This window comes from Thunnus albacares, chromosome 9, assembly GCF_914725855.1.
Source record: "Thunnus albacares chromosome 9, fThuAlb1.1, whole genome shotgun sequence".
Classification (NCBI taxonomy): domain Eukaryota; kingdom Metazoa; phylum Chordata; class Actinopteri; order Scombriformes; family Scombridae; genus Thunnus; species Thunnus albacares.
The window spans coordinates 24,764,290-24,785,825 of NC_058114.1; the positions used below are offsets into that span (position 1 = coordinate 24,764,290).

Here is a 21,536-nt window from a genome sequence, read left to right on the forward strand (position 1 = left end):
TTTTTCTGTTAAAAAATTGTGTTCCAGCAATGCTTTAATATAAAAATTTCACTTTCATGTTTAGTCACAAGGGAATTAAGACAAGCTGCACAGCAACTATTGTTTTCAGTTTATTTATTCTAAAATAAAAACCCAGTGGGCTTGTTTGGTAAGTTTCAGAAATCACTCTTAGGTTTTTTTAGCTGCCCTCTCTCCTCTTCATCAGCCCTACTTTTCCTCCCAAGATTTAATGAGGTTTCTTCTCTTTTAGATTCGGCTGCTTTTGAGTTATTCTATGATGCTCACAGGCTTCTTTTTTTGTATCTCACACTCAGTTTCTTCGAACATCTCTCACTTACATTTCTGAGTAAATCCATGTCACAGCAGCATCTCTTCGCCTGGGTGAAAGACTCTACACTTTCCTCTTCTTCTTTTTTTTAACATAACAAAACCAACAGGGTTGACCAGGCTGAATGTAAGTCCAGCGGTTGACAGGAGTCCAAATATTGTTCTGTCGAGACCTGAAGCCAAAGGTTTCTAGTCTTAATTCTATCAATCCTTCAATTAATACAAAGACTAATAAAAAAAAATATAACACACACAGCATTTATATGAAAAGACAGTGTGGGAAAAATTTAAGTAACAGACTTGTTGGTTGCCATTTTTCAGATTTTCACCAAATATCCAAACCATTAAAATATTTCTTATACATTCAACTAGAACAGACATGTGTGAATAAGAATATTTATTGAAATGTTGCAATATTTCAAGGTTACTTCAACATATCCATAATTTTGTCACTTATCAAATAACAGAGAAAAATCAAAATACTAATTTTGGCAGTTGGCCATGAAGGACACTTTTGTAACAAGGAAAGAAAAATTAATTCTTGTAGAACTATGAGTCAGGCACCTTCATAAAGGCTTTTTGACTAAATCATTGAGCCAAAAAAAACATAGTTGAAATGTTGTGCAGTAAACTGCACAGAAGCCACAATCATTGGTTTTTAGTCAGTGTTTAGATGTCTGTTGGAATGACAGTAAAATGAGTTGGTACATGAAATATCAGACTGCACTTAAACAGTCTGACTACTGTATATTTACATGCAAATTTCCACTTAATTGCTGATCCTTCTGCAAATGTTTATATTTCAGTCAGTCAGTTGGGATGTGTGTCTGTTTATAGAGTTTAAATGAGGTCAGTTCATTTGAAATAAGTAAATTATATCCTATGTCAGGCTGCATGCAAGCACACTGCAGTCACTTCATACAAAAATTCAGTCTATCTGGGTGAAAGTGAAAGTGACTGGAACATTGCAACAACTGATAAGGTGCTTTCACGGCAGGGCACTGACCACTAAAAGCAAACAGTGTGGCTTTGGAACTATACAAATTGAGAAATACTGAGGCAGAGGACACAATATCTACTTTGGGTGCACCTTTTTTTTTTTTCCAGTATCAAAATAATGGAAAGAAGCATGTGTTATGGCACATCAGCGGACAGTGAGAAATCACAGAGGAGGATTATGCACCAACATCTTTTGAAATATTTCCACACATTGCTTCACTGAAGCACAAGTCAAGTTAAACACAAACATAGCATTAGTAAGGCGAAAGTCAAGCAAGACATTTTTCACATGCAAAAACTGCACGCAATAGTAAGGCGCATTTCAAGAAACTGCAGCCGAAGCAGGCGAGCATGACGATATAAAGCACAGCGAATCAAAAACAAACTGTCCTGCCAGAAAACGCATAAAACACAGATCAAAATCACGCAGTTTGCAGACTTTCCTTCGTTGCAAAAGAAAAAAAAAACCCTGTTTGTCAGCATACTACAATTTCTAGCATGCAGATCTGGCAGTACATAAAAGAAGAAGTCATAAAGGTCCATAAGGCACATGCCCTTCACGTACTGCTAACCTGAAGCTGTTCACACTTTTTTTGAGTTTCCAGTTGCATATTTGCAAGACAGTACATCTTCCTAAGCAAATTTCTTTTAAGCATAAAATTGTATTTCTGTCTCATTCACTTTAATACACTACATGTAAACAAAGTTTAAATGGAATGGCATATTTTAAAGATAAACCTCTACAACAAATGTAGGGCTTTAATGAGCTTTGCTGACAAAACTCTTCTGATAAATTATTTTATAACAATTCTGTCCTCTCACTCAAAAAAAACCCAAAACATCTATGCATTTTGCCGTAAGGGTGAATTGATATGATGTTTTCGAAACACTCTCTTGTGCACCACAGACATGGCCAGCTATCTGTCTCCATCTAGAGGCCACTCTCAGCTATCACCAGTGGCTGTTGTCAGGATAGCTTGGCACTGCTGCCGGGTACTGTGGCAAGCTTGGGCCTTGAGCAGTCTGAGCAACAGCGTTGAACCCAGCTTCCCTCACTGGTGCACTCTTCCACATCCCGGTGCTCCACTCTTCCTGAGCGCGCTCCAAACTCCCACCTCCGCCACGGTAGAGTCTGTGCACCTGCAGCATGCAAAGAAAGAGGACAAGAAGTGTTCATAATGTGTATTTGTGTCTGTTTTCAGGTGTCTGAGCAAGTTTATATGCATGTGGGGCAAAAACTAAATGCAAGAATATGTGTGTGTGTGCGCACATTTGCAGCGTACGTGTTCACTCACCTTAATGAGTACCAGTGCCATTAAAGCAGTCACCAGAGTGAAGAGCAGACTTGTGATTAGCATCACTATAGCGGAGCCCACATTTGTGCTGAAAAACATCACTGTCGCAATCCAGCCGCTTTGTGTTGGTGAGAGTGAGATGGAGTAGTATGGGTTAGTGCATCATATAGTATGCAATTAGCATAGTGGATTTAATACAAATATCCAAAGTTACCTTTGTGCCATTAAGCAGTGAGGAAACAGATGCAGTGACAAACAGCATAATGACGATCAATGTAATATTGATTTGTGACATCACAAGTGAACATTGTTATTATCACAAGCATAAGTTCAGTTATTGGACTTAAATATTACTCAGTTTTAGGAAGCTTGTGTTGAAAATTGCAGTAAAAATGACCTAAAGAGCAAATGGTCTCTCTGAGGATAAATGTAGCATTTTGACAAGTACATGAGAATGTACTCAAGGACATGAACTGTAACTCAACTCTAAATTACTTTGTTTCCATCCCTGCACTCAACACTGAACGACAATGATAAAAGTGTTCCACTAAAAAGGCTGAGAAAATAAAAATTTCAAAGAAAAACAACCCTTGTACATAACAATTAAATGTAGATATTATTCCTGCACAAAATGTAAATACACTGACTCAACAGTTTGTAAGGTGAACCGAACTACATCCATTGCAATAAAACCTTGTATTAAATGTAATTAAATCTTATCTTTATGACATTTATAATGTTGAGTTGTAGTCAGCACTATGTCAGCTCAAAGACAGGCATTAGTTCAACTCTGTGGTGAATTGTGAGACTGCAGTTTATGGTAAATATCACTAAATCTACTGTCAATCTTATACTCAAAATACAATATCTTATAACATTTCTAGTGTATTTCAAAGTTCTGGTTTGAATCATTTTAAATGTACAGCACCAGTAAAAGTTTGGGCACAGGTTCCCATACCCTTGAATGAGAAAGTGTGTCCAAATTTTAGACTGGTAGTGACCATACTGTAAATAATCTACATTTCAAATTATATACGATATTTTCATGCATTTCAACAATGAATCAATAAGCACATATAAAACCTACCAAGCCAATATACTGTAAAATTAAAATATTACTTAAACTGTGCTAAGAAAGTGAGTCTGTAAATCCAAGAATTAAAATGTGAATTAATGTTGTAAATGTGTCAGAATGAGTCCAAAGTTTGAAATATATAGTACTGTAAGGATATGATCTAAATCCTGAATATAGTATAAGTCTAAATGATATTTTGTACTAATGAGCCATAAATTCAGTTTTAGTTATGAAATAAGATGAAAAATATGAATCAAATATGAATATGAAACAAATCAACCTGAGTTAAGTAACTACTTATATTAATTTAACTGGGCAAAGAAAAATAATATAATTTAGACATCATTGCAGTTAAGCGCTTTAAAACCTCAAATCAAGTTAGTCAGAGTTTTAGTTTTTGGGGTTGATTATGTTGTTAAATATTGTACATTTAGCTTTTTTCTGCTATTACCATACCTTTATTCAAATGTTAAATAAAAAGTGTTAATGTTGTAGTTTAATCCTGTTTTCAATTAATCACCCACATAATAAAAATATTAGTTTTTATGTGCCCTAAAATGATGATAAACGGTTTTCCAATGAAGTAAAGAACATTTTCTAAGAGCGTTATCTATTAAAGTTATTTAAAATGTAACTGCGGAATAAAGAATAGTTGCTTTGTATATATGTGAAAGATTTTAGAAACATGCTCTGAAATCGCTTCAAATCAACTTTGTGAGAAACAATGTTGGCAAATGTTTCATGTGTCGAAAATGTGCTTAAAATCCAACGCAAGTGTCATGAGATAAGCCCTCATGACCCACTCCCTGATAAAAAAAAAAAAAACTGGCAGGCAACATGTGCAAAGTTTTGAGAGCTGGTTTGGTTCAACTCACCATGTTCCCCAGCCAGAGATTCCTATAGTCTGGATGAGGGCCAAAACACACTGGAGGAAGAAGATGAAGAAGAAGGCCATGAAGTTGAACGAGCTATCAGCCCTATGAACAAAAAAAAAAAAAAAAAAAGGAAGATAGCGAGAGAGAGAATACAACAGGATGACACAAATAAGCTTAGAGTTGAAGTTGAAGAGTTGAAGCTCTATATTTATTTCAATGTTGCTTCCTCCCACTGGTGTAGTTGCATGATGTACTCAACTGAACATAACGTAGAAAGGCTAGAAATGCTGGGTTCAAGTGCAAATCGTGAAGCTAGAAGCTCCTTTGCAGCAATCGTTTTTGGACTCATACATCAACAGCTCAATGTCTTTTCCTTGTGTTAAGAGTATTCATATTCTCACTTTTTACCAGACTACTCCCACCACAGAAAATGCAAAAGTTTGAATCAAAAAAGTGATTAAATATTAGGTACATAAGTTAGAAAACAAGCCTAAGTTGGTATAAAATGCTGGGTGGGGGATAAAACTTAAACAACATACATATCAAAATTCTGAAAGTAATTTAAGAAACGATTCTGCTTTGTGAGATTTATCATATGTTGACTAACCTGAAAGCTTTGTAGAGTGGTCTGAACCAGCATGTGTAACTACAGGGGCTGAAGAGGATGAGCCAGAGCAGAGAGAAGCCAAAGTTGGAGGCATATCCACCTCCAGCCCACCAAGCAATACACGAGATCACATTCATACACAGCGTGCCTGAATACACTGAAGAGGAGAGAGGACAGTGGAGATGTGAGGAGAGAAAAGGAAAGGAAGTAATCTTTTTTTAAACTGACAAGAAAGGGGAGAACTTCTGCTTCCACTCAGAAAGTAACACTTACTCATCCAAAGCATATAGACTCTGCGCACCAGCTGCTGGTGCTGAGCAGGAATTTCTTCCTCAATGTTGTGGTAAAAGCATGGTTTAATTCTCATGAACTTAGGCAGGGGAGGAAAGTTGTTCACTCGCTCTGAAACAGAAAGTTAAGTGTCACCACAACAGTACAGTCGTAGCAGTTCACATTTTACATTTAAATATTTGACAGCGTGCCTGAACACACTGCAGAGAGAGTGTAACTTCAGATAGATAGATAGACAAGGTTTTATGTGACATACCTGCCATTGTGAAGTCTGCACTCTTTCCTGGAAAATACAAATCTAGAGAAATGGAAATCAGCAGTTAGGCAGCAGTAAACACTCACATTGACACCATTCCGGTCAGGAACACCTTTTTCTTTCAAATCTTTTACTGTGCATTAGATAATTATTCATAGCTTGTTTTTAAATGGCATATGGCTAGAACGAGACTGTTAACAATTTACAAAGCTAATGCTTAACTTTCAACCAGTTGAAGTTGCGTTACTCGTGGCTTGTTTTGGCTGCACATTCTCAATTTCGATCAAACAAGTTACCTTATACAAAGATATTAAATTCATTATATGTCTTTTTAACTATACCACTTTTCGATGTCATCACATGTTAACGTTATGTGTGGTATTATACAGTAGGTAGCAGCTAAAGAGTGTTGTTAGAGAGCTGGGTCGTCCAGCAGAGATGAGCTGTAGTGTCTCTATCTACCGCTGTTGATTCATTTGACTAACTGGCTGGCAGTTGACGAGGAGCGAAAAGACTGTTTAAAGCAAACCGAGTCACCATAAAACATCATAAAGACACAGAAACATTACCGGGAGACCGTTTATCTCTTCACGTTTCCGTCGACAACCACAGGGGTCCGGGAATCATTCAGGATGCGCTTTTTCGACCCCATCAAGCATACTGCGGCTGCGCTGCACCGTTGCACTCTGTAGTTCCAAACCGTTTGTATTCAACACGCTCGGGCGCCTGAAGAACTACAAGTCCCAGGATTCATGTGAGCGGTAAACGGGAAACGCGTGACTCCAACATGACACCGTTCTTACTTCGGATCCCGGGATCCCACCCATGAATATAAACATGCTCATTCTGTAAACAGTTTAGGACAGTCCCTTATCATATTGGAGCACACAATTGCAACCCTTTTCTTTTTGTAAGAATTTATCTAGGATTTTTATTTTCAACATTTGACAACTTCATTTATCCACAAAAGCGTGGGTGGTGAGAGTTAGTAACAAAATATACTTTTGTCTCTCAAAATGTGTAAAGCAATATTTGAATTAACAATATATGAACGTCTTGGGAATGTCGTGTACTATGCCCAACTAATGATAACTGTAGTTGAGTGAAGAATCATGCACGAGGAACCGGCATCGTCAAACTTCACTCCGACTCTTTCCTTTTATTGCACTATCCCACAACATGGCAACCCTGACTCCAGAAAGTCAAACTCCGCGGCCAATCAGAAAGCCCAAAACATCAGCGAGAAGGCGTGCCCGTTGACGTACATCTGTCGTTGTTTGGTTTAGAGCACAGGGTGTTCCGGGTCGGGGTTGATAGTATTGTTTATTTAAAAAAAGAGTATATTACGCAACTGTATGAAATGAGCTCAAGAAATATCGTCTTTCTGATTAAAAAATTCAATGTCACGTAACATTTGTAATTCAACGTCCGCTAAGGATATTTCAAAGCACTTTATGACAATGAAAGGCGGTGCAAACGTGCAACGCAGTTGTACAAAACAAGCGCCTCCACCATTGATAGTAGCTTGGCTCTGACCAATCAGCGCCGGTTATTGATGGACGTGACACACTCCCGCCAATTCCGACTGAGGAGCGCGAGGCAGGCAGCGGGGTAAACCAAGGGAGTATGTGGGAGATGCGGAAAGTTAATGCGCTATGGTTTATGTGAAATAAATTGGAAATACATGTCGTTTGAACAACAAGTCTAGATTCGATTCATAATCGCGGGCATTCTCGGGTGTTTACACGATCTGCCCCGTTGTTTTGAAGTCGGTTCACCGGAGAATATTGCTAACTAGCGGGGCCCCGGGTTAGTGGTTGGGATGCTGGCGGCGGAAAACCCATCCGTGGACGGACATTTGGCAGCATCGACTCCCCGCAGAAGAGGTAATGCTAATGCCACGTCTAGCAGGCTGGCACATAGTCCTACCAACTTACCAAAGTGTTTATTATTATTATTGTTATGTAGACGGAGTATGGTATACTTATAAAGCGAACATAAAACGACGTCAAACGGAGTGACAGTAAAGTTAAATCTGACGCTAACAACCCCGGTTTCCCCTGACCACAGACCGTTAACGTTCGCTGTTGTCATCGTTACGAGCCAAATGTTAACTGATATAACCGCTAACTTAATACAAAACTCTGCCGCTAACGTTTCAAACATGGCAGCTACCAGTTGTATACAGCTAACTTGGCTACTGCCTGGGTGCAGTTGCTAATGTAATCATATTAGTATCATGTGAAAACGTAGCTAAACGTCCCATGACAAACAATATCGTCATGTTAAAGTTGGGTCTCAACCTATTAGTAACGTTAGCAGTTATTTTCACATTCAGGAGACCCTTACCATTGCGTTAAAAATCTTAAACCTAGTGGCTTGCACTACAATTGATGTGCTAGCTCATAGCTCTCCGGGGTGCTTAGCAGAGCTGCTACTATGATTAGCGTCCGTGAATTGGTTAAACATTAGCATGAAAGCTGTTCTCATAGGTGAACCTCCAGAGCTGCTCAGTTGTCTTCGCTCTCTCACACATCCGAGCCTCTTGCGGCTGTAGTATGTGCATCATTTTCCCGTAGTTTATTAAGTTTTCAGTGTTGTGGTCGGGCAGGCAACCCTCGCCTGTCAGCCCAAAGGTGCGTGCCCACTGCGGACTCGGCCGGGCCTGCTGCACCGTCTGATATACCGGTTGGCGGGAGAGCAAACCAAACACAACCATTAACGTGACGTTCATTACAATATTGCAGCGGCAGCACACCAACGTTGGAAACTAATGTGTCATTAATGCAGCATATGAAGATTGATACTGAGAACGTATTTGTCATTTGACAGAGTTTTACATTAATACTTATGCGTTTCGTATTTTAGGAAGGCCTACAGTTCAGGAGCTACACGGTCGTGTGGTTATTACAGTAGTAAACTAATGCTACGTTGCCACACTAGGGCGAAAGCCGAGTTTTTATTTCTTTAGATGTTTGTTGTTCACCTAGGTTTTATGATTTCCAACATAGTAAGTCAAATGAGTTATATACTGAAAGGTTGATTTGCAGTGGCTGTCACTTTAAGTCAGCACTGCCCTTTCATCTGCTACCAAAAGCTTCAACTGTTACCACAACAGGTGTCAGTTCCACAGTTGTCAAAACTGTCAATGATTGATTTTTCTGTGACCAATTTCTGAGCAAGTTCATTATTCCAAACTTGAATATTTTGAAGCACAGTTTTGCGTGAAGTACTACTTTCTGATGATGTTTCTGTTCTTTGCAGGTATGGCTTGTAAGTCAAACAACAATGCCAACAAGAAACTTGTACAAGGTAAATATAAACTTTTATTTTTATTTTTCAAGATTTTTTGACAATATTGAAAGATTATCTATCTGTATCTAAGAGTCGGAAATTGTCAGATAACATTGATAATCTATTTTAGAGGGTTGATCATTTTAATACTGGCCATAAGCATACCTTACATCTTCAGCACCCTTTAATGATTACTCCACCTTTACATATTCATTATGTTCACTTAATTATTACCACTATTGTGTATTTTTGATCATATCCTCAATGTGTTTGGTGTTATATTGACATAGTAGTACATGCACACGTGTGGAACAGCCAACCAGGCTAATACACATAAGAATTACACAAGTTCACATAAGCTGCCAACAAGATGGTTGTAGTTTCCCTCTATAGTTATGAGATCTGAGTGCATTAAACTTAAACTTTTGTTGTCTCTGACATTACTTTACATAAACACATTAATGAACAATTATAAATGACTTCTATTTATTTAATTTGTTGTAACCTTAGTGAATTTTTGTTGCTGTTGAATAGCATTTTTATGAACAACTTTGCAATAGCCCTATCACCTGTTGCACATGGACAGATGCAACACAATAGCCATTGATGGTGACTTAGTATTTTGTGTTCTGCATGCAGCTCGTCTCCCATTCAAGCGCCTGAACCCTGAACCTAAAGAGAACCAGCCGCCTAAACGCCCCTGTGAACATTCCTGTCCTGAACAAGGAGTCTCAGACAGGGAGAATAACGACGAGTCCTCTCCACCCCCTGTGTGCAACGGACCACCCCTGGTTAATGGTCGCGGGCCCCTTGATGGCTTCCTCAGCCGCAGGCGTCCTGCAGGCTCAGATGAGAACATGGTTATAGATCTTACTGACGAAAACACGTCATCTCCTGTAAAGTGCCTTGTTTTACCAGCTCCTGACTCTCCCTGCCGCCCAACAAAAGACAAGCATCAAAGCAAAGACAAAACCACCTCTCCTGGGAAATCCAGTAATGTCGATCACACTCCTAAAACACACACTTTAGACTGCATAGAAGTCAATAATGATGAAGGAGACGAGGATGAGGATGAGGACGAGGAAGAGGAAGAAAAGGAAAAAGATGGGAATGAGACAACATCTGTCTCTCAGCTTGACACAACGCAGGATTCTGACAGTGAGCCAGAGGAGCAGAATGAGTCAGGAAATGTTTCCAGTCTGGGAAACAGGTCCATGCTGTCAGCTTCATCAGTCAGCTCCATGTCTGAAAGCTCACCAGAGAAGTCCAACACTGATGACCCTACACCCACTACTACGCCTACAGTATGTGTAGCTCCCATTTTTTGCTTTTTGTTCAATCCTGTAATACAAAATGTCACAATATTAATTCCTAAGAAATTATATGCTAATGTATCTCAAAAATCATACAAAAATGTATTTCAATGCACAGCATGGTAATACACTGTAAGATGAAATTATTTAATCAATAAGCTGTTTGTTGTTTCACACTCAGATTTCAGAGATTTTGATTAGCATTTGCTTCCTGTTAGTGATTTAATAGACTTTTGTGACATGTTAACCCTATAGTATATTTTCCTGAGCATAAAATTCAATAATTAATTTAGTTTTTATTTTTATCACATGAGAGTTGGACAATATTGAGGACAATCAAATATCTCTATTGATAGTGTCGCAGTGTTTTGAGGATGTCTGTAATGTTTTTAGATGTATTGTAGATATTTATGCACAATAACATCAGTATTAGACTAATCAAAATTCCACTCCTAAATATAACAATTTCAATTTTACAGCGATATTTTACCCAGTTAAAATCGCACAAATGAGTGCAGAAATTAAGTAATTAAAAAAGTGATGTCAATAAATTGAAAAGACAAGGTTCATTTAAATATAAGGTAATGACTTTCTTTAGACTGGAAGACATGGTATCAAATCATTCGGTCAGTCATCAGAGTTGTTTTTTTGTTTGTTTGCTTTTTCTGTATAGGAGCCAAAGAAAACCCCCAAGATACCAGCAGATCAGAAAAAGATGAAAAGACGCTCATTAAAGGTGAGACATTTGATGTATACACTACAAGCTGGGGTTGAAGTCTGTCTCAGACTCCCTTGCCGATTCATAAATCATTCATTGCATAGCTTTAAAACATAACCTGTTTTGTCATATTTCTTACACAATTGATCATTTATTAAAACCACCATTTAAAGGGAAAACTGATGATGAATTTTGGTTATTGTAGAGTTTACAAGAACAAGAGGAGAGGCTTCGGCTGCGACAGGAGAAGGAGCGACAGAAGGAAGAGGCTAAAGCTGCAAAAGAGAAAAAGAAAGAAGAGGCTCGCAAACTAAAGGAGGATCGAGAAAGGGAAAAACGTGAGAAAAAGGAAAAAGATGAACGAGAGAGACGAGAGAAAAAAGAGAAGGAGGAGAAGGAAAAGGCAGAGAGGTTAAAAGCAAAGGAGGAGCTACGGAAATCAAAGCTAGAGTGAGTCACGCAAGATTTCTATGATTCTAAAGTCTTGACGTATCCTACTGACATGTTTTGAGTCCCACAAGTCAGTGTTGGTTAAAATGTGATAATATTTATTTTGGTGAATTTATTTTCTGAATGTTGTGCTTTAAACTCGCTTCAGGGCTAAGCTTGAAGAGAAACGGAAGAAGGAAGAGGAGAAGCGAATGAAGGAAGAGGAGAAACGGTTGAAAGAAGAGAAAGATGTGAGTTTATGTTTAAAGGTGTTGGTGGGCGCTAGATACATGCTTCAGGTTTGCAGTGGATTATTATACCAGATAACCTGTTAACCAATGTCTGTCTGTTTATAGCGCTTCAAAGCTGAGAAAGGAGAAATCACAAGGTTTTTACAGAAACCCAAGATCCAACAGGCTCCAAAGGTTGGTTGATCTCTCACTTTATAACAGAAATCATTTTGATTTAGGCAGGTGTCAAAGATCAATTACACAATGAAGTATTGAGTTAACAGTTTTATCATAACTGCAACTTCTTTGCTTTCGTTGCTGTTTCAGACACTTGCAGCTGCATGTGGGAAGTTTGCTCCATTCGAGATAAAAGAAAACATGGCTCTGGCACCACTGTGCCGGGTTCAGTGTGAGGACTCTGTTCTAGAGGAACTAGACCAGTACCTGCGGAACCCTGGTGATAACCTGAGTGGACTAAAGGAATGGATCGGACGAAAACCCCGTTGGTCAGGCCCCACTCAACCCAGACAGACAGACATGCTCAGGTGAGACTAGTAATAGTGTTTTTCCCAGTTTGCCTACCCTGCCTCCAGCGTGGTTGCCCATGTCAAGGGACCTGCATCGATGACAGACCTAATAAGGGTCAGACCTTTGAAAATCCTCCGCAAGAACAATTGGGAACAGCAATTTAAATGTTGTTCTCTAATGCATTTAATTGCCTGCCACATTATATTAACCTGTTGGAACTTAATTTTGGGTAATAACATTACCTCTCTTTAAATAAAATCTCAGTTGAATCTGTCTCTTGATGATTAAATACTGACCCCTGTAGGCATGAAGGCTGACTCTGAAAAGTTTGCATCTTGTTCCTTCATGAAGAAGACAGCTGTAGCCAGTTTGAATTCACTGCTGTAAACAATGGATTTCAATGGCAACCCAGCCAAAAAAAAATATCTAAACATCTGTAGAAACTTCTTAAACCCCTCCTGCATTATAATCCATCTCTTCACTGTTTTCATCTGTGTGTTCCAAACACTCAAACACTACTCCGACATCGCTTCCTCATAGCTTCAAAGAAGTGTATTTAGGGATTCATTGAAGGACTGCATGGTATTGAAAAGTTTTTCTAAGTATAATTATCACCTTTCTGACCGTCATAAGTGTCATAAAAGTAGAATTCACAGCATGGCAGAGCTGTTGTATTATATTGCATTAGATTGTACAGGTCTACCTAATAAAGTGACCGGTGAGTCTGTTTTACTTTTACGTTTTCAAACAAATATTATCAGCAATTGAATAATGGCAAAAAAAAAGAAGCCCTTTGTAAATGTCCCAACCAGCCTTCCATCTGGACTTAAGTGAGATAAACCACAATAAATAAAATTAGTATTTTTAGCAGTTATTTGATGATTTGTGTAGATTTTAGATTGATTTCCCTGTGGGGTTACTGTTAACCATTCTGCCTCTCCACATGTGCTTTTTTCTCAGGGAGTGTATAGCAGTGGACAGGCCCAAACCAGATGGCGTGCCAGACCGTAAACGATACGGATCCATGAAGCTGTTGCAATTTCATGAGAACTACCGTCCAGCGTACTGGGGCACCTGGAGTAAGAAGAGTTCACACATCTCACCGCGCTGCCCCCTCAGACAAGACAAGGTAAACTGATTTTATTTTATCAGTTTGTTCAGTTTGTCACCTCAGAAATACGACGTCCCAATAGTAAGAAGCATGGCATGCTTTTTTTAAAATGGATATTGAAATTGATAATACTGGCATATCTCTTTCGATAATCTTCTAGCTTTGATATTATTTGCATTTTATCCCAGACAGTTTTATTTGAGTAGCTGTGACACTAACAGCTGTGCTCTGTCACCACAGGATGTGTTGGACTACGAGGTGGACAGTGATGAGGAATGGGAGGAAGAGGAACCAGGAGAGTCCCTCTCACATAGTGAAGGGGTGAGTTTCACTGGAGGGTGAAAATATTTAATATTCCTTTATTTGTTCTCTTTTTTATGAAGTATCTACACCAGTTCCCAGTACAATAGCTTAATGTACCTGCAAAAGTACGAGTATGTTCCTACAAACTGAATGTAATTAGCATTATTGCTAACCAAAGCATACATTTTTAGATGGATTTCCCAAGTCTCGGGCAGCCACTGGTTTCCATTTCTTTCAATACACCATAACAATCAACTTGTAGAGCCTTGAAACTGGCAGAGCAGTTGCAAGTGTATGAGGTTATGTTGTCATGAAATCCAACTCAGTAAACATGGATATTTTCTTAAGTATAGTAAGAATTTTGTTGGTCCTTGCATTAAAGGTTGTTGTTTGGCTGCTGACTCCAAAATCTCTCAATTTCAAACAACACCTTCTCTGCTCACATCTACATGCAGCAAATAATGTAACTTTAAAAAAATGAATTACAATCAGAATAATCAAAACATATAAAATATTGTTAGTGTCTTTTGTGAATGTATTGAGAGCGTGACAGTAAATCAGCTTTAGTTTCTTGAACTGTAGAAAGCAACAACGTACACGGTTATGTTAATCTTGCGTCTCCAAAGCAGGAATGTAGTATGAACAAGGAGACAATAATTTTACTTTTTAAAAGACTTTGAACTGTTTATCATTTTCAGGAGGATGAGGAGGAAGGAGGTGAAGATGACAATGACGATGACGACGGCTTCTTTGTTCCTCATGGCTACCTTTCGGATGATGAAGGGGCACTGGAAGAATGGGTATGAAGGGAGCTGCAATACAAACGTTGATTTATCTCCTGCTAGACAATAGTTGTTTGGATTTTCTCTTCTTGTTTCAAAATACTCGGACAATGTTTCTGCTTCCTGTTTGCACCACTGTTAACGCACATGTAACCTCCCAGGATGGTGGCGATGCGGAGAAGCAGAAAATGCAACAGAAGCTGAAAGCAAGGGAGTGGGATGAGCTGATGTCCACCAAGAAGAAGATGAAGGTGCTGGAGCCAGTGGTGAGGGGCTGCGTCTGGGAGGGAGAAGGACCTGGCTCTGAGCTCTTCCAGCCCTACGCTGTGTGTCTGGTGGAGCCTTTGCCGAAGCCAGACACCACCCCCAGCCCAAAGGAGCTGTCACAAAGAGAAGAACAATGTAAGCGTGTGTGTGTGTGTGTGTGTGTGTGTGTGTGTCACGTGATTCACTTGTATAAATGGATGAAAGCTGGTGAACAGCCGCCCTTTGGTGATGATCTATCTGGGTCCTTGCAAACGAAGCGGGCTTCTCAGCCATTGGGCTGTGGGTGACTGACTTTGTCTGCAGTTTTCTGTTTTTTCTGGCTCTGTTGGCTTGAGTTGCCCTTATCAGCAGACAAAACCTTACAGTGCCAGTTGCAACTTTTTATCTGACATATTCTCTTTGTATTTTGACCATGTGGCAAGTTTGTTGAATCAAATTGTCAGCGGCTTGAAATGGTTGGCTAGTTTGTTTTTGTGTTATTTGTTATTGTGCATCCCTGTTCAGCCTGATGGTGCTAGCAATTGAAAGTGTTTTGTCAACATATTATGTATATTGTGTGCTAAAATTGAGTGAGGTCATGCATTTACTACCTTATTTTGGAAGCGTAAAGGTGGTGCTACACCAAAGTATGATGACCTGGTTCTATTCCCTTTATTAAGTGGAGGGAAACTCAGAAAAACTAAACTGATTAATTGTTTTGGTGGCTTTGTCATCAGCTGCTAGAAATGTCAATAGTAACTGTTAATTTCTTGTGTTTGTGTGTTTTTCCTTTTTTTCTAGGTATACTGTTAGTTATTGTTACTGTTATCATTAATGCTTGCTACCATATTAATGTTATTTTAATTGGCCCACCTTTCTATAGGTATGTCTACTTTAAGGAGTTCGATTTGATAGTAACAGGAAATTGGAAGGAAACTTTGGGGAGGGAAGTTCACTAGTATACAAAATAAAAACTTTTTTATAGTGGAATTAGATGAACTCTTAATAAATACATGTTTATTCCCTGTAAGGTATTCATTTAAGTTTCAAGTTACCATTTTAAAAGGCCTTTTTTTTTTTTTTGGGCTTATTCATGAGTTAATGACAAGTCACTTTAACAACTCTTTAATGCTCTTTTCGCTCACAGTACTCGCTCAGCTGCTGCCTCTGCTGCACGGCAATCTCAACAGCAGCAAAGTGATCATCACTGAGTTTCAGGAGTTTTGTCGTCAGCAGACCTCCTCCTCTTCATCACCTCCTGAACTGTCCAGCCCTCAGAGCCCCGCAGACAACATTCCCACCAGGTAAAACTTATTTGGTGATAACAGTTTATTTGTAAATATGTGATATAGTGCTTCACAAATAACTACTATAGTAATTATATTTACCAACTACATCACTATATTCAAATGATCGATCTGAGAGTTTCTGACTGAGTTTTATATTGTAAATAATTTGGTGTGGACACGATGAGCTCGACCTGGGTTGAATCAGTTAAAGTCTATATATGGACCCTGCTAGTCACATGTTAAATAACGTCAAAACATCTGTTTGGCCACTCGGATACATTGTACAGATGTACAGCCACTGCACATCTTATTCTTATGAATCTTTTGACTTCAATTTAAATGACTTTTTTACTCCCTCCTTTCATCAGAATACAGCTGAAGCGCCTCATCAAGAAAAACGCTGTTTATGAGAAGCGTTCGACTTACAGACGCTGCTGCTGGTACGTGCATACAGACACTCTGTCCCGTTTTGGCCTGGAGGCTCTTCCAGTGCCCTGCCAGTGGACCTACCTCACCACAGGAGCTCGAGAAGAGTCCCGTGAAGAACCCCAGGCAGCCACAGGCTCTCAGGGAAACTCTCCTACTACACCTCAGACCTCCTCCACCACATCTTCATCCTCCAACAAAAGGAAGAGCACAGGCAGCATGTCAATCACCAAGTTCATGAAGAGATGTGCTGACCCTGAGCAGGTAGAAAAACAGATTTTCACCCACTTCAGTGTGACATTTTAGTTAATTTTGTATTAAAGTTAGCATCCCTTTTTGGTCCAGATTATCATCTCATGAAAATCTGCTTTTCACAAGTAAAGTGTAGCTTATTACTGTCTCAAATGGTCCTAACATCTCTGCCTTTGCCAGACGGAAGCAATGGAGGCAGACGGTTTTCAAGCTGACACTGAGGATGACGATGAGGAAGATTGTATCATCATCTCTGCACCGAATGGTGAGTTATGAAGGAGGAATAAAAAGCTCTCAGTTTTTAATCATAACTCCCAGATTCAGACCACTTAAAGTTTTGTATCATATATGTATGTGAAAAAGATTTCAGAAATTACTGGCACTTAGACCAGTTCTGTGATGGAGTCGGATATTATGGCCCTAATAGGATGCAGAAGAGCCGACGCAAACACCTCTCAAATATCAATGCGTAGTACAGCCCTCAAGCAAGCTAATGGTTGATCTTGAAACAGAGAAGGAAAGTAACCCAGAAATGTTATACAAAACAAACAGGAACATGTCCAAAGGACCCCTGCATCTTCACCTAAAGGCATTTTCTGACTAGCAGTTCTAGCTTTGCTGTTCTGGTCTCAGAGGCACTGGCTTTTTTTTTTTTCTTTTTTTTTTTTCTTTAATTAAATTCAGTAACCACAATGAAATACAGACCAAGTAATGTGTTTCAGTTTCAGTTCAGTTTTCCTCTTATGCTCGCACCTCTCTCTCTCCTTCGCTTTCTCTCACTATTTTCTCACTTATGTTCTAATGAGGTAGTGATGCTTTTAGTTTCATCTCCTTTTTTTATCAAGTATCCACAATGTAACACAGACCAAGATAAGTTCTTCTGGTTTCAGTTCAGTTTCACCTTTATGCTCACCCCTCTCTCGGCTTCAATTATTTTTTTAATTAGGTTGTGAATCTTTTGATTGTATTTTGGGAGGGTAAATGGAGGGAGCTCATGCCTGAACCAAAACATGCTGATTTATGCACAGAGATGTGAACCCACAAACTGACTACATCTAGCAATGGGAGACTCTCTGTCTTACTACCTTTCCAGAGTACACACTGATGAATTGTGAAAGAGGCGATTTCATTAGGTGTGCTGTAGATTCTGAGGAGTCATCCACAAATGAGAGTCTGACTTAAGTGCAGCCCAGAGAAACATGTTCAGCCTTTAAATGAGAAAGATAAAAACCACTCATGTCTTTGCATTAAGGACCTAGCTGCAGCTTTAGCTCAGTATAAAGACTGGAAGTGAGAGGAAATGACTAGCCTTACTCTGTACAAAGTTTAAAAAATATCAAGTTTGCTGAATTATAATTTTCATAATTTAAATGAAACCTTCTGCAACATTTACTCTGTAGGCTCAACCAGTGAGGGAGATGGCCTGATGGAAGTCACCCCCTCTGACGAAGCTGCTCTCCCAGTGGCCAGCGCCGCTCCTACACTTGCCACTGCCTGAGGACAGGACAGGCCCTCATCCTGTCTCTGGTCATCTAGGGAACCCTGCACCTGCCTCTACCCCAACGCCCCTCTTTCCTTCATTAAATTCCTCCCTCCAGGGTCTAAACTCTACTGTGTCCAAGACAGAATCAAGCAAGATGAAGCACAGCACTCTGATACAGGCAATTCACAGCAGGTCACGCTGGTGTCTGCTCAGTATTATGAGTTCCCTGTCACCTAACTGTGAGTGTCAGGTCCCATCTTGCCTGTAAAATGTAGTCGTGCGTAAAATCAGAGTGCCTGATTTGAGTATTAAGGGCAGATTTGACCAAATGATCATTAACTATGTGTCTGATTTTTGCATCGACGTTTCAGTCAGGCATGTGTGTTGTGGGCATCTGCTTTTGCTACAGCAGATTGGGTTGAACAGAAGAAGAAAGAGCAGAACAGAAATGTCCGATTGTCATGACAAGAAGCATCCAAGACATCAAGAACAGCATTATTTACGGTTTTGGAAATGTTGACTTCATTATGTTATTGGATTTCTAAGTATCTGGTCATGTTTCTAAATGTATATAGTTTACCAGAAGTTAGGGTTGGGAAATAAGAGGCTACAAGTCCCTCTGTACATTTCCCTTTGTGCATTTATTCTGCAATTTCTAATTCTGACAACTCAATGGAGTAGTTGCTAGATCTGTACCTGTACAGTTAGGTCCGGTGTCATGTTTTATAAATATGTATTTTCTGTTTGTTTTGTTGTTTTTTTTTTTCAAGAATACTTGAACAGGATAAATTCATTAAACATGAATAAAAGTACTGCACTTTTATATACCATTCATTCCACACCCTCCATCTGGGATCCCTTGGTAGCGTGAAACTAACATCACGGTTTTAACAGTTGCTAATATTTCCTATCAATAACTGAACTGTTTTGTTTAAGAGGAGATGCTGTTGTCCTTGAGGCTGCTCAACAGTGCTTGTTGTACATTAAGATTTTTTCTATCATTTTATTCCATTTTATTGTTTCACCTCTTTGAATAACAGCAGATGTAATTGGGCTTCTTTTTTTTTTTTTTTAATTTTATTTTTTTACATCAACTAACGAAAGACTGTCAAACGATAACAAGGTCTAAATCTGCTCTGCACATCTGGGCACTGCAATTTTGGTGATGCTTTATTTGACAGGAAATTTCTGGATTATTCCCTGAGAATCTCTTATGTAATGGAATACTAATTATAGGGAAATAGGTTTTCCTTTAAGACCTGCTCAAGTAAATATTCATTTATTATTCATTTACTATTGAAAACCTTATGTTGAAATGACTAAGTACTCAATAGGTTATGCTGGCAATTAGTTGAATGTGATTATTTGGAAGTGTACCAATTTAACACCATTTACCCTATAATTAATACCAAATTACATAGTTCCTCCCACAAAACTTCTAGAAAATTATCTGGAAATTTTGGATCTGAAAAATAAAGCATTTTTCCACATACTTTGCAAAACTGCTCAAACTTGGAGGACTTGCATGGGGATCATGACTAATCAGCTTTTTTTTGGCCACTCCGGTACGTTCAGTTCCTCTACAGACTGCACCAGGATTTGAGTATTTTGTTGCAGTCATTGCATCCTCTGCTGCTCAGAGTCAGACCCACAGCATGAAGCTGCACCACCAGACTTCATGTTTCTGCTGATGTGGACAGTTACACCGTACATAATATTTAATGTCAGAAAAAACTTATTTCAGGTCTCATTGGATCATAGTAGGGAGAGGGTCATCTGTGAAGAATTTAGATCAATTTGTAGAGATTTGTTTTCATGTTGTCACTCTTTGTTGAATCACTGGTAAACAAAAGCTAAGTTACATCTTCTGTTGATCCAGGACACATGAACACATTTCATAGGCACTGCATTATTACCACTCCGGTCCATTAATTTGTATTTTATTAGCATTTGAAGTAGTGAAAAGCTGTCCACTACTTAAAACACTGCTGCTCACATTTAAGGTGTCAGACATGCACTGAGCCCTCAGTTGTGTAATTAGCAGATGCTAAGTTTGTCTTCAATAAAGCATTATTTAAATATGTCTATATGTCCAACACTAGAATTCAAAACATTTTAGTCCAAGGAAATTAATGATTGTAATCTTCTACACAGTGTGTGTCTGTAGTTAAGTAGCTTCCTTTTAGGCACATTTTGAAGTTAAAACACTGACTTGCCTCATAGTTATGTTTATTAAACAAAAGTAAAGATGCAATGCAAGCCATCTTTACTACAGGCAGGTTAAAAAGCAACAGAACATGACATTTGGACAGATTACAGCTGCTCACTAATCATTTTTATAAGGTTACAACACATTTAAACCCTTCCGTAGATACTGTGGGCAACTGGACAGCAGAGGAAATGTCGCTAATAGCTGAGAGCCTGGAAAATGCTGGGATTGTGCATTAAATTCTGCATGAAACGGATAGTTGACAACTTGTTAGCCCCCAGTTGTGTGTTGTGTTTTTGGACAACTATTACTGTCACACAACCCAGTGACTTTCAACATCTACTTTTGTTATTAGCTGTTTTTGTACTGAACTCACTTGGGATGTTTAAGAAAGAGCAGTGAGAGGTAGTTTGTTGTCATCTTAACCAACAACAAGCAGGAGAAACAAATACTATTAATTAAAATAATTATCATTCACTCTTAACTATAGAAATAAAATGCACAATTTGTCCCCTTTTTACCGATTGAACTGGTATAGATTAATGTGCAGCAAAACCACTAACTAAATAAATGTACTAACCTTCATGTTTCAGTGGAAGGGGTGAAGCTAAGAAAGATTTTTGGTCTTTCAAATTGACTCGTTGGGTTCAGTGGGCTGGTACGTTGCATGAATTGCATTCTCATATATTCCCACCATGTTTGAAATATAGACCCTTTTTGTCTTACGGAAATGTGTTTGATACAAACAAATACATTAATTAAAACCACCATTATTAATACAACAGGAGTCCATGCTGCTAGTTTTAACAACATAATTGTAAATCATGACTGCCTGCATGCTACAGCAAGTTGACAACATGAAGCTTCTGCAGTGAGCCTTGAAAATTAAATTATTCTTCACTTAAGCAGTGTGGACAAAGCTACATATGTGCCACATACTATGTCTTTCATTTTACATTTAGACACCTACTGTGTCTTATAGAGTTTTAACAGGTCCCGAAAGTGCTTAAAACTGTTACAACATATTTTTGTAGTAGATTCGCTATTAAATCGTCAGCCCAACACTTATAAAACTTAATCAGGTGGGATCTCTTCGGTGTATAAATATTTGTCTGCAAAGGTTTTCTCAATGTGAAGTCAAATTATTCTGACAACATAATTTGGGCTCATGCTCGTACACATAAAACTTATTAACTAA

The 21,536-nt window shown here is 38.7% G+C and overlaps 2 protein-coding genes across 3 annotated transcripts; one reads left to right on the plus strand and one right to left on the minus strand.

Moving 5' to 3' along the window:
- Nucleotides 1–709: 709 nt before the first annotated feature.
- scamp4 (secretory carrier membrane protein 4) lies at nt 710–8,192 on the minus strand. Of its 2 annotated transcripts, none has more exons than XM_044361075.1 (7): nt 8,075–8,192; nt 5,726–5,767; nt 5,452–5,580; nt 5,179–5,335; nt 4,572–4,673; nt 2,622–2,739; nt 710–2,466 (listed from the first exon to the last, which is right to left on the minus strand). In XM_044361075.1, exons 2-7 carry the CDS (start codon nt 5,730–5,732, stop codon nt 2,278–2,280), a joined length of 702 nt encoding a protein of 233 aa, XP_044217010.1. In that variant the 5' UTR covers nt 5,733–5,767; nt 8,075–8,192; the 3' UTR covers nt 710–2,277. The 2 variants fall into 2 exon arrangements, with proteins under 2 accessions (XP_044217010.1, XP_044217009.1); XM_044361074.1 differs by lacking the exon at nt 8,075–8,192 and adding an exon at nt 6,295–6,460.
- Nucleotides 7,284–18,941, plus strand: chaf1a (chromatin assembly factor 1, subunit A (p150)). Its single transcript, XM_044361065.1, has 16 exons — nt 7,284–7,611; nt 8,990–9,037; nt 9,659–10,323; nt 11,006–11,068; nt 11,256–11,500; nt 11,649–11,730; nt 11,836–11,904; nt 12,037–12,254; nt 13,198–13,366; nt 13,589–13,669; nt 14,350–14,451; nt 14,595–14,835; nt 15,827–15,983; nt 16,337–16,658; nt 16,827–16,911; nt 18,047–18,941. Exons 1-16 carry the CDS (start codon nt 7,548–7,550, stop codon nt 18,142–18,144), a joined length of 2,709 nt encoding a protein of 902 aa, XP_044217000.1. The 5' UTR covers nt 7,284–7,547; the 3' UTR covers nt 18,145–18,941.
- The last annotated feature ends 2,595 nt before the right edge of the window (nt 18,942–21,536 follow it).

Coding starts and splice junctions, on each gene's coding strand:
- chaf1a (XM_044361065.1), top strand. CDS start 7,548: ATGCTGGCGGCGGAAAACCCATCCGTGGACGGACATTTGGCAGCATCG. Junction 11,905..12,036: donor AGATCCAACAGGCTCCAAAG/GTTGGTTGATCT, acceptor TTGCTGTTTCAG/ACACTTGCAGCTGCATGTGG. Junction 15,984..16,336: donor GCAGACAACATTCCCACCAG/GTAAAACTTATT, acceptor TCCTTTCATCAG/AATACAGCTGAAGCGCCTCA.
- scamp4 (XM_044361075.1), bottom strand. Junction 2,740..4,571: donor ATCTCTGGCTGGGGAACATG/GTGAGTTGAACC, acceptor ACCAACACAAAG/CGGCTGGATTGCGACAGTGA. Junction 2,467..2,621: donor TGGCACTGGTACTCATTAAG/GTGAGTGAACAC, acceptor TGCATGCTGCAG/GTGCACAGACTCTACCGTGG.